The 14,901-nt window shown below is 42.5% G+C and overlaps 1 protein-coding gene across 1 annotated transcript in view; it reads right to left on the reverse strand.

Annotated features, from left to right (window-relative positions):
• SFMBT2 (Scm like with four mbt domains 2) overlaps positions 1 to 14,901 on the reverse strand; it is a 101,545-nt gene that overhangs the window by 38,196 nt on the left and 48,448 nt on the right. Inside the window, exons 7-9 of the mRNA XM_003201842.4 lie at positions 8,038 to 8,139; positions 7,284 to 7,431; positions 1,964 to 2,046 (exon numbers count right to left, since the gene is read on the reverse strand). Of these exons, the coding sequence (XP_003201890.1) occupies positions 1,964 to 2,046; positions 7,284 to 7,431; positions 8,038 to 8,139 (333 nt within the window). The remainder of the gene's footprint in view (positions 1 to 1,963; positions 2,047 to 7,283; positions 7,432 to 8,037; positions 8,140 to 14,901) is intronic.

Consider the following 14,901-nt stretch of genomic DNA (forward strand, 5'->3'; position numbering starts at 1 on the left):
GAACGCAGCAGCCCGCACTGAATGAAGACTTCAGCAGCCAGAGAATCTGCAGTTCCAGCCATTTAGGTACCTCTGCTGTAAGAAAAAATGCCCTGGAAACCTGCTTCAGTCTGAGGTTCCCCAAGTTACTCTTTATTAATTTCCATCCTTACCCTCCATCCCTTCCAGTGCCCTTTCACTTCTCTCTTAAGCTCCAGCATTGTTTGGACTGTCCCAGTCCTCACTCTGCAATAAAAACTGCAACCGGCCAGCAGTACAGAAAAGCAGGGTAAGTTTGTTTAAATGCCTGCTACACTGCCTAACAAAGAAACATCATTTATCATCGCACAGGCTCCTTTCAGTGCACTTCATTGCTGGAGGCTAATTTATACAGAATCAATGACAAAACAGTTAGCTGGGAGTTTATTTTACTAAGCATTTGTTCGTGTCAATCCATTTCATAACTGACTCTCCTTGTTAAACATCCCCCCTAGGGAAATAGCTACAGCATATCCACTTCCAGCACCACGTCTGGCTGCAGTAGGTGGAAAATGTGCCTGCAAAGAGGTTTTTGTTGAAGAGCTGCTCATAGGCATGAAACAAATGGACCAACCTGCACTTACTGGACAACAGTAAGATTACAGCTCTCTGCAGAGAACTGTGTTATCAACACTGAAAGCATAACAGACACATGTTCATCTGATTAACGTTTCCTTAAAATAAACAGCATTTCGACCTGATTTAATCTTTGGAGAATATTACACAGAGGCAGTTTTCAAGGGTGCCAGCGCTGAGATCCATTACTTGACAAAGAGAAGGAAATAAAGAGTGCTTGCACAAGGGAAGAAATGCAGCAGTTGTTCCACTGCATAGGTATGATGCAGCACTACTCAATTTCCTTCTGCACTTTCAGCAATCTCAGCTTGAACTCCAGAGGGTTTTGCATAGAAAGGCACAATAAATGGGGTAAAGAAATCTGAACTTTGATTTGGGCAAAACTCTGTTGATGGTACCGCTCTTCTGAATTCATCTGCTAGAAGTGTTCAAATCCACCAATACAGCATCAGTGGTTTATTCCAGACCAGACTGTCCTTGGGCTGCCATGGATGAGGAAAGCCACTTGACACCTCCAAGAAACCATGCAATAACACAACTGGAGTCTTGTTGGACTTTCTTCATTCTGCTTTTTATAAATACACTGTCATTCAGTCTCATGACTGCTGAGTAGTAATGAAGGGGTATGCAGCTCCCCAAGGAACCTGCTCCCACAATTCACAACACTGCTTTCTTCTGCAAATCCTCCTGTGCTCACTTTAGATGCCACTGAATTTTCAATGTTTTAGTTGTTGATGAGATCTCAATTTGGATAGTAGGAGTAACTTCTCCAAAACAGTGGTTGGGCACTGGAATGAGCTGGCAGGGAGGTGGAGGATTCACTGTCTCTGGAGGTGTTCAAGAAATGTGGTGATGTGGTGCAATTAGGTACCTGCAATTAGGGACGTGGTTTAGTGGGCAATATTGGTGGTAGGTGTGCACTTGGACTGATCTTAGAGGTCTTTTCCAACCTTTATGGTTGAAAATGATGATTCCACCTCAATTTGCCTCAGCTTAGAGGAGCATGAAAAAGAGGTTATTGGCAAGGTAGAACATCAAGGGATTTTTTTTTTTTAACCCGGTTTTATGGGATTTTTTTAATAGCATTACAATTATTTTTAATGGTCAGTGCAGATCCCTCCTGTGCTAAGTACTGTATAAAACCAGAGAGAGAGAGAGATGAAGAGCAAGAAATCCAACTGATTTCAGTAAAGAAAAGAGTAAGATAATATTTTTTCTATTTCAGAAACAGAAATCTGAAACACCTTTCTGGCTTCCTTCCTCAAACAAACTCTTGCTGGTTTGGGGAAAGGTCCCAAAGGCTTGCAGCTTTTCTGTGCAAGCAATCAGGTCTTGACAGGAGCAATGCAAAGTCAAAAAGAGAGCTTACATTTCTAAAGCACAGGTGAGGTGCTGCTTCCGCTCCACACTGCTTCTGATAATCTGCCCAGTCAAAGTCCTGGCCAGAGTAACCTGCAGGACAACAAAACAAAATGTCATCAGCCATCGTCACAGGGAGAGTGCAAACGGGCCCCAAGCAGACAACCATTGATGTCTCAGCATCCCATCCCATATGAGTGCTATGTGCAGTGCCAGCATGCAAGGTCACCACTGTTGGCACTTCTCCAGCACTCACTCACACAACTTCTGCATTTCCCTTTGAAATCTCCGGATCTTCACTATGAAGTAATAAAACACAGTTATTTTCCTCAATTTCCCTTTCCAGTGAGCATCTCTCAGGCTTTAATAAATCTTTAATTACCTAGAAGCACTACTGTTCCCATTTTCTGGGTGGATTCATGGACCTCTTTCTCCATTCGTTAAGTACCTAAAAATTGGGACTTCAGGTCAACAGGAAGAGAATCGGCACAACCAGAAGCTGATCCATCCCTTCTCTTGTACCATGAGATAAATTCCTCTCTCTTTTCACTGTAACAGCTGTACTCAACATGAATGACTTTCCAATGGCTAAGAGTACATAAGCTGAATCCCACTCTATTAAGCATGTCATATGAGGTCATATGGAGACCTGGAGCAGAACAGGAAAATGAACACAGAATTCCCAGTTCCTAAAGGCTTCAGAATAGATGTGGTACTTAGTGGTTTAGTGGGCCATATTGGTGGTAGCTGGACAGTTGGACAAGATGACCTTAGAGGCCTTTTTTCAACCTCAATGACTTTATGATTCAATCAGATAATCCTTTCAGCCTCTTGTTCTAAGCAAAAATGGAAGAAGCAGTGATTGATAGGGGGGGCACTCAAACAGTCCTATCACAGAGACCCAAATCCCTATTCCTCTATATTTCCTACCTAGCAATAAACTCTTGGAGCAGAGGGTTTTGTTTGGCTGGTTGGTTTTGTTGCTTGACTGATTTTAATCTGGTTTTTAGGATTTCCCAGTGCTTCATACCAATGAGTGTTATTCCCTATCCAGAGCCCTGGGATGATGCTGTAATAACATTATTGCAGAACTACACTCACTGGAAAGTTTCAGGAGTCATCTAAAGGACAAATTCTCCCTTTAATCTCCCTGCCTGATATCTCAGACTGGACTCAATCTTACAGAACATCCCTTAATGTCTTTTTCATTGGCAGTCAAAAAGGGACAGTCAAGATCAGATGGCAATTAATCATTTGTGACAGTGAAAACTGTGAATTTTTTTGTAGGCAAGAAAGGACCTGAGCACTGAGTGGAATCACTTATCCATCATCCGGATCCAAAAAAGAGCAAACATTTTGAACATGAAGTCCTGAGCATCCTGATAAGATGCAAGTATCTGGGATAAAATGAGCTTCTACTCCTAACAGCTGCACTCACAAATGAGCAAGATAGAGAGGGTCCTAAAATGTCTCTGCAGGGCACGAACACGCAGTAACAAAACATAATACTGTTTGCAAAGCTAGAAATAAACATGCACAGAGAAGTGACAAAGGGCCATAACTGAATCTTCATTTTTCACATGAAAAATACCTAGCATCTTTTTACATAAATTAACAACAATTTTTTCAACAGTACTGTCTTCTTGTTTCTTCTCTGTCTACTTTTTTTTCTCTCTTGTTATTTCCTTGCCAGATACTTTCAGGCTTCAGAAAATGAAATGGAAAACAGGAGGAGAAGTGCACATTGCATCAGAAGGAGATCCATCTGATCGCACACAGGTGTTGGCAGTGTAGATGCCTTGATCTGGCTTCCCTGAAGCATCAATGGAGAAAGATCTACTGGTGATTTGCATGCCCTCCTTCAGAAGGAGAAGAATCCCTCTACAAGTCTCACTTGCTCTCTGTTGACTCTAGAAGCAGCTATGGTAATGGACTCACATGGAAGCAGCCACAATGCAGATGTCTGCATTAAACAAACCAGGGCACGTCCCAGATGCCAGAGTACACTGCTCACAGGGACCCTAAACTCTGCCCACACTTTGCATGTTCTCAGGTCTCTGATGTAAACCCCTCATGGACAGCTCCTCAATCTTAATTGAGAGCAAAATCTTGGCAGAGTGGATGGGAAAGGCACGTTTCAATGAGGTATAAAAATCTGACTCACGTGTCACCATAAAACTAGCTGCACTATTCAAGATGCGAGGTTCCTTGTAGAGTTCAGTGGGAAGAAAGCCTGGGAAGGCAGCAGTGCAGTTTACCAGAACTTCAGCAGCCCAACAAGGATTGCTGAAAGAAGGCCATACTCAAGAACTGTCATCAAACAAGCCTGGCCCTGTGTGTACCTCATCATGGAGCCTCATGATGAGAACTAAATAGATGCTCTCATTAGCACATATTATTATCCTCTAAAGCTCAACCCTAGTAATAATGGTCAAAGCCTGCACAAATCTGCATGATTATTTACATGGGTTGATAGTGATAGGACAAGGGGGAATGGTTTTAAACTAAGACAGAGGAGATTAGATATTAGAGGAAACTTCTCACACAGAGGGTGGTGACGCATTGGAACAGGTTGTCCAAGGAGGCTGTGGATGCCCCATCCCTGGAGGCATTCAAGGCCAGGCCGGATGTGGCTCAGGGCAGTCTGGTCTGGTGGTTGGTGACCCTGCACACAGCAAGGGGGTTGAAACTAGATGATCATTGTGGTCCTTTTCAACTCAGGCCACTCTATGATGGTTCTATGAATTACCTACTGCTCCCCAAATACACAGAATTTCACTGTCTCTGCTGTCTTGACTCTCAGCATTGAAGAGCTGTTTAAACCAACAGTGTAATCAGAGTCAAATATAACAATACAAATGCATTGAAAGTTTTAGAAATGGCATTTCTTTAGTAAGCCTTGTATTTAAGAGTGCTACTGTGGTATTTTTCCCCTCTCTTAACAGTTCATGAAAAGGAACAACTACTACTCTAAAGGGAAGTGGTCTATAAACCCAAACCCAATAAATATAAACAGTGCTTGTTCAATGTTTATACAGCAGCAGTAAATGGGTATTCATTTTTGGCACCACGCAGGAAAAATTGCTCTCTGTTTCTAGTAGCAAATGTTTGCACCTCCTGTTCATGACTCATCTACTGCATGTTTGGTTTCAACAAAGGCTTGACGGGCAAAAAGGCAAAACAAGAGATATTAAAGAAATAAAGGACTTTGAACCCAAATATCTCAATTTGCAATACTATTCTGATGAAATAAAATCAATTAATTGTAAAATCAGTCAACACCCTGTCAATCATTATTTAACCCCTCCCGTCCGCCCCCCCAAAAATACTAGAATACAGCAAAGACTCTATCCACAAAGACAAAAAGGACTTATGTATTTTTCCCCATGTCATCTGATGGGACTTCAATATTCATGGGAATTTCTTGCCTTTCAAAATAGAAAGCTATGTTTGCAGCACTAAATATTGTCAATATAGTCATGGAGGAGAATGGCCAAATCTGCACATTTAAAAAAAAAGGAGCAAGTCTGGACACCTTAGAGCAGTTATGATTGGAAATGGGGGAATGCCCTCCTCCTTCCTGGACCCACTTGTAGACATATTGCAACCTTCTCCTGTCAGTTCTGACTGCTTCTTCACTGCAAGCTGATGTTACTCTTCTCAGAGAAGACCTCAGTGTGGTTCTGGATGCATTTCTTTTTCTATCGGCATTTTTTTGTGTGCTTTTTTGCTTGCTGGCTGTTTTTTCAGACAGCATTCCAATGTCTAACCACACTTTCATGACTCAAAGTGCATGTTTGCTGCTGGAGGAGTTTTTTGACCAAAAAGATCCTAAGATGCAGTTTAGGCATGCAGCCCTCATATACTCTGGAAGAAGCACAATATATTTTATGCTTCTACTTGCTACTTGATTTAAACCCCTTTTAATAGCTTCTCTCCATGATTTCTGATCTGACAGCAGAAAGCAAAGACTTCTTTCCCATTCTGAGGAGCCAAGGTGGACCCCAACCACTGGACATCACACCAGATACCTGCTAGCTGCTTAGCCTTTCCAGGACAAGTTGAAAATATCTGTAATGACAGGTGGAAGGATGCTATAGACACTTCTAATAATGCAGGCATTTAAAGAGAACTTGCATGTGCTTGGCCCATAGGACAGGTTCTGTACCAGCATGGAGTGGAAACTATTAAGCCATGGCCCTTTATATAGAAACGTCTGGTCTATGGTTAACTCTATGGAGTTAATAAGGTGGCCTGGGGGAAGCTGCATGGGAACTCATGGTGGAAAAATAAAATGCTGACCACTGAGCACTTACATAGTCACAATCTTTACACTTGGATTTAAGCAAGAGGAAGATAAACATCCACAGAGTACATTTCTTTCAGTAAAAGCAACAGATTAATCACAGAAGCACTATATGCAGCTGCACACACAGGGCTCCCAGACTTTGGTGGGAATTTCAAACTGCACATGCTGGATATATACATTATCTATATATCTTATATAAATTTAAGAGGCCTTTAAATCTGGCAGGGAATAGCCCTTCACTTTCTTGGGACCAGCAGCAGCATATTTCTTTCCAAAATGAAGACAAATATGCATGTACACGACTTCACAGGATATTTTTGTGAAGCATTTCTTCTCTCAAGCAATGTCATTTTTTGGCAGAAGTTCGACACCCTGACCAGAATAAAAAAATTTAACATTCCAGAAAGCCGACACATTTTGCAAGTGAAGAAATACTGCTAACACACTGCAGGTGGTTGCCTGAAATTGCAGTTAATTAACTGCACTGCTACAGAGATGGGAAATAGCACGGTCGGATGCTGTTCCTCCTGGCTCTGACCTGAGCACTGCTCTCAATTTGCCCCCGTCTGGGATTTTTTCGAGACAGGTAAGTAAAAATGCCTATGAGCTTCTGGGCAGGCAGCTGTGAGCTAACTGGTGAAGTACAGTCTGAATCCAGGAGACGCTGGGATTTCCGTGTTCTCTGCAGCTCAGGGTTGTTCCAATGGGGATGCTATAAGCGAAGCTACCTGGTTTGTCTCAAACATAATATGGCTCTTAATGCTCCTTTAGCAGTCTGCACACACAAAACATCACCAAGATGTGTTTTACAGGAATTTCCTATGCTTCAGTGCAGTTTGCTTCAGACAGACATTAATCCATCAACAATACATTTGCAGAGATGTTCACAGGCTGTTATGAGCCTCAGTGGCTCAACAAAGATGCTCTGGCTAGAGATGCTTAGCATGATGCTCTGCAGCAAAGAGCAGAGTGGTTTTAGAGGCAGTAAACAAGCTGCAAACCATTGAGAAGTAATACAAACCCTTGGGCGGTGTGAGATTGACTCCATTTTTAAGGCACCACTGTATTGGCAAGATCCCTAAGGAATCCGCATGGCAAAGCATTGAGATTTTGCTGGGTTCAGGTCTCAAGTCATCAATGGTCACTTGCAAATAATGATTGTTAAAAACCTAAGAAATGAAAAAGAAGAAAAAAATCTGATGTTAAATTTGCTGTAGCACCTGCAAACATATAAAACTGAAACAAACTGGAATCAAAGTGCACCTGAAGCAACCCACTCTCACCTAACGCTTTACATCTGTTTCTACCAAAGATATCAAGGCACAGATGGGTATACTGAGGCAAGAGAAAGCACTGTATCTCGAAGTCATTCAGTGTGCTTACAGCTAGGCAAGGACTGTAGGCAACACTGGAGACCCTATAGCCTTCCCTCCTCTTGCTTTTGAGGGTGTGGATAAGATACACAAGTATGCCCTCCAACCAGTTGTTTTATTTTAGATAGAATCACAGATGTGCAGGAAAAATATGTAGACATGGAAAGAAGACAGGGATAAAAGGGATTCCCTTTATCTGCATGAAACTGGCAGATGAAATTCATAGGATGTGTGCATGTGTTACCCAGTGATAAGTGCACATATAGTCAACCAGTGATGCTCATACAACAGAAACAACTGATGAAGAAGGGAACATTCATGGATATTTTCCTAAACATGGTGGAAATCAGTCAAGAGGTTCTTAAACACCTTTTCAGCCCTCATTCATTTTTGGGATCCTACCTTAGTCACTGATGCAGGACAGATATGAAACGGCTCCCTCATATTCACCGCCTCCAGCTTCATCCCCACAGTGAAAAAGTGGTTTCTCAAATCAGCATGGTCCTGGGGGAAAGAATAGGGAAGAGGGATAGGTGGTGTGTCAGCACCAGCCACGAAGGAAGGCTCAACATATTGGAGAATCTATTTGAAAGGTGTTCAGGTGGATCTGTCACTCAGGTGATTAGCAGATTGTCCACTGTCTCCAACTGCATGCTTCTTTACCTCCTGTGGGTGGAAGCAGACCTAATTGCCCCTGATTTGTCCTGATGGATGTCGGGTTCCTGTATGGCATCAAATAAAAACCTGGGCTGGTTTTCATGTACCATAAGATGGGAAGGTCTTCTGTCCCACTGGGAGAATAAAGGTGGAATAAGGCCCAGGACAATGAACTTGAACCCAAAAGGTGAGCAATGAGAGAATCTGTTAGTGGAAAAACACACAGCTGTGTTCAGGTACATGCCTGTCACAACACCTTCATCCAGGATCAAACTTATCTACACAACAACCTTGGGGCATCAGGAGGATGCAGCACCTAACCTCAGAAACAACACAGGTTCAATTCCCTCACTTGCCACAAATGTGTTACATCTATCAAATGACTCCATCCTCAGGGATGGAGTCCTTATCTAACTAGTATAAAGGTTAGCAACCTAATTCCAAAGTAATGATTGTATTTTACACTGAACACTGAATGTAAAACAACATTTACATCTTTTAGACCAACGTTGTCTAAATGACTCATGCATTAGCCAAAACAACCACAAAAAGAAGAGCTGTTATATTTAAAACACACACACGCTGAACTCCAAAATATATGCAGAAAGCTTAGTATCTAATAAGAGGCTAGCAATGTCATTCCCATCTACATTCATTGCTACATGTTGTATTCTTGCTCTAAAATGATCTTCTATTGATCTGAAGTTGTATGTCATTACACTTTCTTTCCTAAGAACTGTTCTCTCTTGTAGACTTAATGACTTCTATTTTGGGATCTTACGTTCCTGGTGCCATTAGAGATAAGGATTTTTACTAGCTCCAATCAAAGCTAAAGGAATAGTTGTTTTCACCTTACCTTATCTTCGCGACATTAATGTATCTTTTATGTGAGAACCAAAAAGCAGCCAAAAAGCTTTCATAATGTCTTCAGTTTCACAGCAAAGGAAGTATATTCCAATGGGGAAACTGAGGAAGACTTAGCAATAATGGGCCAAAACACCACAATGAACTAATGGCTGAGAAAGGAGCAGACATTCAGGAGTTTGGGTGTCCTGCAGTGTAGCATCAGCTGTACTTCCAATTGCTGGCAATTGCTTCCACATTACCAAAGTCCCAGCAAGCCAGAAGACTGATTTCTGGCAATTTCACAATGTTTTGTTGAATAAGAGCTTGATTCAGGGAAGAGAATTTGGCTCCTTGTACAGTGAAGCTGCTCAGTGTAAGCACTGCATTAAGGAAAGGTTATCAAAATTGCCATTGTTACCACTAGGAAAAGATGATGGCTGCAAAAATCAGACCTCACCAACACTGAACTTCCAACCTCCAAAGGCAGACAGCATCCAGACTGTAGAGATATCTCCTCCCTACACAAGGATCCACACCCCGCATCTCTCAATCCTTGGGGTGAGGTTGTAAAGAAAAGGCAACTTTGCAAATCATACATCTGGAAGCAAGCTTACACTGCCCATCAAAAGATCCAGGATTCAATTCACGCTCGCATCCGGCTTCAGTACATAATAAGCCCAGATCTACCAAAGTACTTAATCATGTTTATCCTTAAACATGCAAGTAGTTTCATCAACTTCGTATGTGATTTGTTGATTGAGATCAAAATACTTAAAATGATATTACTTCTCATTTTTATTTGGCTGGGCTCCTTTTTACTACAGCTTTTTTCAAAGGGAAAAAATAATCAAGTAGGAAAAATCATAAAAGTAATAACATTTAACATCATTTATTTTACTTGAAAAGCCTATCACCTTTTGTCCATGTGCTATGTATCTCAGGATCAAATCTCCCTTACCATTCAGCATACCATGTAAACATCTTTCTCATTAAATTAATAGCAAGAGTAAACTCCTGCAGAGAACCCACGGGATCTTCGGTATGTCTCCCTTTTGAGGGAGAAAATTCTCTTTGAGTCAGGAGCATACTTTTGTTTGGAGAAGGGCTGTGGAAGTAAAAAGCTTGTCTGTGTTAAATGTCATTTTTAAGATGGAAAAGCTTTCATGGAGAAAAAGCCTTGATATTGTACCGCCATGGCAAATGGTCAGGATCTGGATATTTGATCTCTTTCACATATTTGTAAAAGAGAAGCATTAAAATTTACTTTAAGAGCCTCAGATTTTTGCAGCTGCAAAAAGAAAAAAAAGATCCCTATGCCGTTCTCCTCAGCCAGCAGGGAATTGCTGAGGATTTGGCATATGCTCCTCTTCAAAATTCTAATTAATTTACATAATTCCTAAGAATAGGTTCTACAGAAGCGAAGGCAAAGCTTTTAATTAGTATTAGACTCAAAGTGATACACTGGATAATGAACTGCACTTGGCTCCTGTTATTCACATTGACAGGAAAGACGCTGTTAAATAAAAGCAGCTGCAAGATGAGGACTGAAGGGGTGAAGCTTTCCCTTCGCTCCCTCCAGAATCTGCAGTACAGCAAAAGCAACACCTGAAATGTTGTCGGGTGGCAGAAACCAACCTTTCCACACTGCGCACAGCGTTCAAAGCCACCTATCAGGATGTCACCAGACATTTATTTCCAGCCACTATTCCAAGCGAGTTTGAATTTGCTTTCAAATGGAGTTGTACAGTCATTTGGGGCATTTTACAGCTTTGTGCATGGTGGATCTCTGCTCCTGCTGGCTGGCTTTTGGTGAGGCTGCACCTCGAGTACTGCATTCAGTTTTGGGGCCCTCACTACAACAGAGACTTTGAAGCCCTGGGATGTATACAGAGAAGGGCAACAAAGCTGTGAAGAGTCTGGAGCACAGATCTTATGGGGAGTGACTGAGGAAACTGGGATTGTCTGGTCTGGAGAAGAGGAGTCTCAGGGGAAGCCTCACTGCTCTCCATAAAAAAATGAAAGGAGGTTGTGGAGAGGTGTTCCCAGGTAACAGTGACAAAACAAGAGGGAATGGCCTCAAGCTGCACCAGGAGAGGCTCAGGCTGGATATTAGGAAGAACTTATTCTCAGAAAGAGTTGTGAGGCATTGGAACAGGTGCCTGGGGAGGTCATGGAGTCACCATCCCTGGAAGTGTTCAAGAAAAGGGTAGATGTGGCACTGAGAGTTGGCATGTGGGGATGGGTTGACAGTTGTACTAGATGATCTTAGTGGTCTTTTCCAACCTGAATGGTTCTACAACTTAGTGCTTCCCAGGAGCAGCTCCACTGCCATGCACATTTACAGGCAGTGAGCCTGCCTCACAAAGCTCACAAGCTCTACGTGGGCAATGGAAATAACCTCCCAAGTCCTCCCTGCTGGAAAGCAGCCAAGAAAACCACTCTGATGCTGAGAAATCCCTTACAGCAAAGTGAAAATCATACTGAGGAACGTACAACGAATTAACGTGGTACAAGAACCAAGCTCATTCATTCAAAGGGTCAAAATCTCTAATATGATGGATTACAGCCCACAAGGGTGCTTACACGTAATGAATGGAAAACTACAGAATCCTCCACTGAATGAACGTCTGCCACTTACAGCCCAAACCCACAGGCAAAACCAAGGCTGTCACAACTCTCACTACAAATCCCGAGAAGCAATTAAAGTGAGCCTCACTCCTGCTATCTTAGAAGTTTTCAGACTTAAAATATAGCCAGGCTTTAAGAATACACAGGTGTAGGTGACAGTTAAATCTTAAAAAAAATCACCAACTTCCTCTAAGCACTGGTCTTCAACTCAGAAAGACATACTGCAAAATCATCATAGTCATCAGCCCTTTTGCTCAAGTCTTTTTACACTCCACTGGGCAGAGCAGATAGTTCTGGGACCTAAGTTAACCTAAATAGCTTTTGCCCATGGCATTTTGGGCAGCCGTGAAATGGACTGGTTGCTCTAGCTGTGTCTACAAATCCAAACAAGGGCATCTCTTCCAGGTTCTGAAATGCTCACTCTTACCCACTCTCCTCAACACACAAAAGTGGAGTCGTCTCATTCTAAGCCCAAAATCATGCATACTGTATAAGCAGAAAAGGCTCTAATTTGAACCCTGATTTTCAAATACCCCAAAACTCAGAGTTCTTTTGATCCAGGATAGTTCCTGCACACCATTTTGTATGAAACTCAGAACTAAGTCTGAGAAGTTGCAAAGTTGAGAGATTGATCATTAATAGCAATTAATAAATGATTGACCTGAGCCTCCTTTAATCCTCACCAGTTGCAACTGTGTGAAACGGTACTGCCTTCAATCACATCTCTCCTGGTTTACCGTGCTGAAGACAGAGAAGAAGTAGGTTCCACCAGGTATGATTGGAAACAAATTATTTAATTCAGTTTTGTTTTGAAAGAAATTGCTTCCTCCAGTGTTTTCCCTAATTCTCCAAGACACTGGCTGCTTCTGATAGCCTAATTTTAATCACAAAGCTCTTAGGTGGTAACCAGTCACAAGCACAGTAATAGCCGTGGTTAAACTGCCTCTACAGGAATCTGGCATTTGGTTTTCAATTGAGCAAAAAGAAAAAAATGAAGAAAGAAACCCTCCCAACTGCAATGCTCTGCATTATTTGCAGATGAATCGGTCTTGTCGTGATTCGTCAGCTCTCCTTGCTAAACGCTGTGCAATTTTCCCTGAAGACACGCTCTGCAGGGACACAGAAATCCTCCCGTAAGACATAACATAAGCAAATCTGCAAGCAAAATGTGAGTGCAGTCACACAAGGAGACCAAAATGTAGAGATGTGAGGTGGGATGAAGAGGAAAAGGTGATGGGAAGGAGGCTTTGAAAGTCCTGAGACCCTGAAGCAAGGAGCATGGCAGCCAGCTATCACAGCTGCACCTACCGAAGAGCCCCTTAAACACTGCAGATGCTTCTGCCTAGGATCAAATTTAGCCCTACAGATTTTAAGCTTCTCTTGTTGAATAAAAATAGTTACCATAGAAACAGCAACATTGCGGAGTAGCCGGTCTAAAATCTGAATACACCTTCTTCGTATGGTTTGGCCTGCTGCAGATGGCACCAGGGCAAAGACCCCCTCCTACACAGTGCAGGCTTTGATTTGCCTGGCTGGTGGAAGCACGGATTGCAGAAGCGAAACGCATCATTTTTTGTTATCATCTCACAGTAGAATTACAGTATCTGGGATTGCCACACCATTTCACAAGTGTTTGCTAGTGAATCCTTGCTGTGTCATACACATTGCTCTCATTTCACAAGTGGGAACACTAATCCAAGTGCTCAAAATGAAGCCATCAGTGCCTCTTCTCACATTTCTAAATAACTACCTTAGCTGTGATGAGGGACTGAGTCTTCACAGAGATGTGCCTGGACAGATTCTGCCCTTAGTAACCTCTCACTACTGAAAAATCCATGGAAATCTGTTAGAAGAGAGAAGATCTGAACAAATTCTATGCACTGAAAACAGATCACAGCTAACTACTGTTTTCTCTCTCTCAAAAAAAAAATGTATTATTGGACAGATCCCTTATTGGACAGATGGCTTTTGGGTATCACCCATCCCCTAAACAGGAGTACCTGTTGTCCAAGTATCACAGAATTGTGTGAGTTGGAATGGATGTTGAAAAGTCACCTGGTCCAACTCCCCTGCAAAGAACAGGGACACCTACAGCTAGAACAGGGTGCTCAGAGCCCGGGCCAGCACACTGACTCATTTCAGTAAAGGAAAAAACACTGCCGTGGAAAAGCTGTGGCATCCAAGCCCAGTCTGGATGGAGCCTTGGGCAACCCAGACTACTGCGTAGGGGGCAGAAGTAAATAAGGTCCCCTCTGTGATTCTGTGATACTTCAGGTACAAACTATCTCATACAGAGCTTGAATGCCATATACGAATTGGATCAGGCCCTTTTCTAACCTCTCACCACCCTGAGAGACCTCTGATCATACAAATGGAGAAAGAAAACCACACATGCTAATCGTGCAGCCAGAGGAATATGGAATACAGCAGAGTGAGGGAGCTGGTTCCTACTCAGCCCATCTGCTTTGCTTGAACTACCTCTAGCATTTCTCTTCCCAACCTAACATTCATACAGTGAGACCAAACAGTCTTCTGTGAGGCATCATAGAAGACTGGGTCTCTGGATTAACTTCATGTACCCTCATGGATCGCTTTGCCTCACCCACTCCTTTGCAATGCCCAATATTAGGACGGAGCTGTAGAGAAGTGAAGGCTTTTCCCATATGGTCTTTCTACCAGATTCCATCTTTAGTATTGGAAACATCCCTGCTTTCAAAAGTTGTAAAGGCAGTAAGTAAAGATTTTTGCAGGATACTCTTAATGATGGTTATTAGGTTTTACAAAGATAAATGGCTTTAATGAGCTGAGACTGGAGTGGGTCAAAAGGCAGACGAAGAGTGGAGGGGACAGGAGGCCATGCATGTAGTCCAGCCAGGTAAAAAGCAGCCAAGGAGAAGGGTTGGCAAATGCTACGGATGGGGAAGAACAGATGGAGTATAAATAATCTGGCAGCCAGCTAACTGCGTGGTGACTCATGGGTTATTAAAGCACAGCATGCACAACAAGGGCCAGCCAAGCCATCAGTGCATGAAGAGGCCAGGGATTGCTAACATTCGAGTCTGGCTTCCATGCAAAATTGAAAGCATGGATGCTTTAACCTGCTGTATCAGCATGTCCTTATCCACTATAGGGGCT

The sequence above is a fragment of the Meleagris gallopavo genome, chromosome 1 (genome assembly GCF_000146605.3).
Source record: "Meleagris gallopavo isolate NT-WF06-2002-E0010 breed Aviagen turkey brand Nicholas breeding stock chromosome 1, Turkey_5.1, whole genome shotgun sequence".
Classification (NCBI taxonomy): Eukaryota; Metazoa; Chordata; class Aves; order Galliformes; family Phasianidae; genus Meleagris; species Meleagris gallopavo.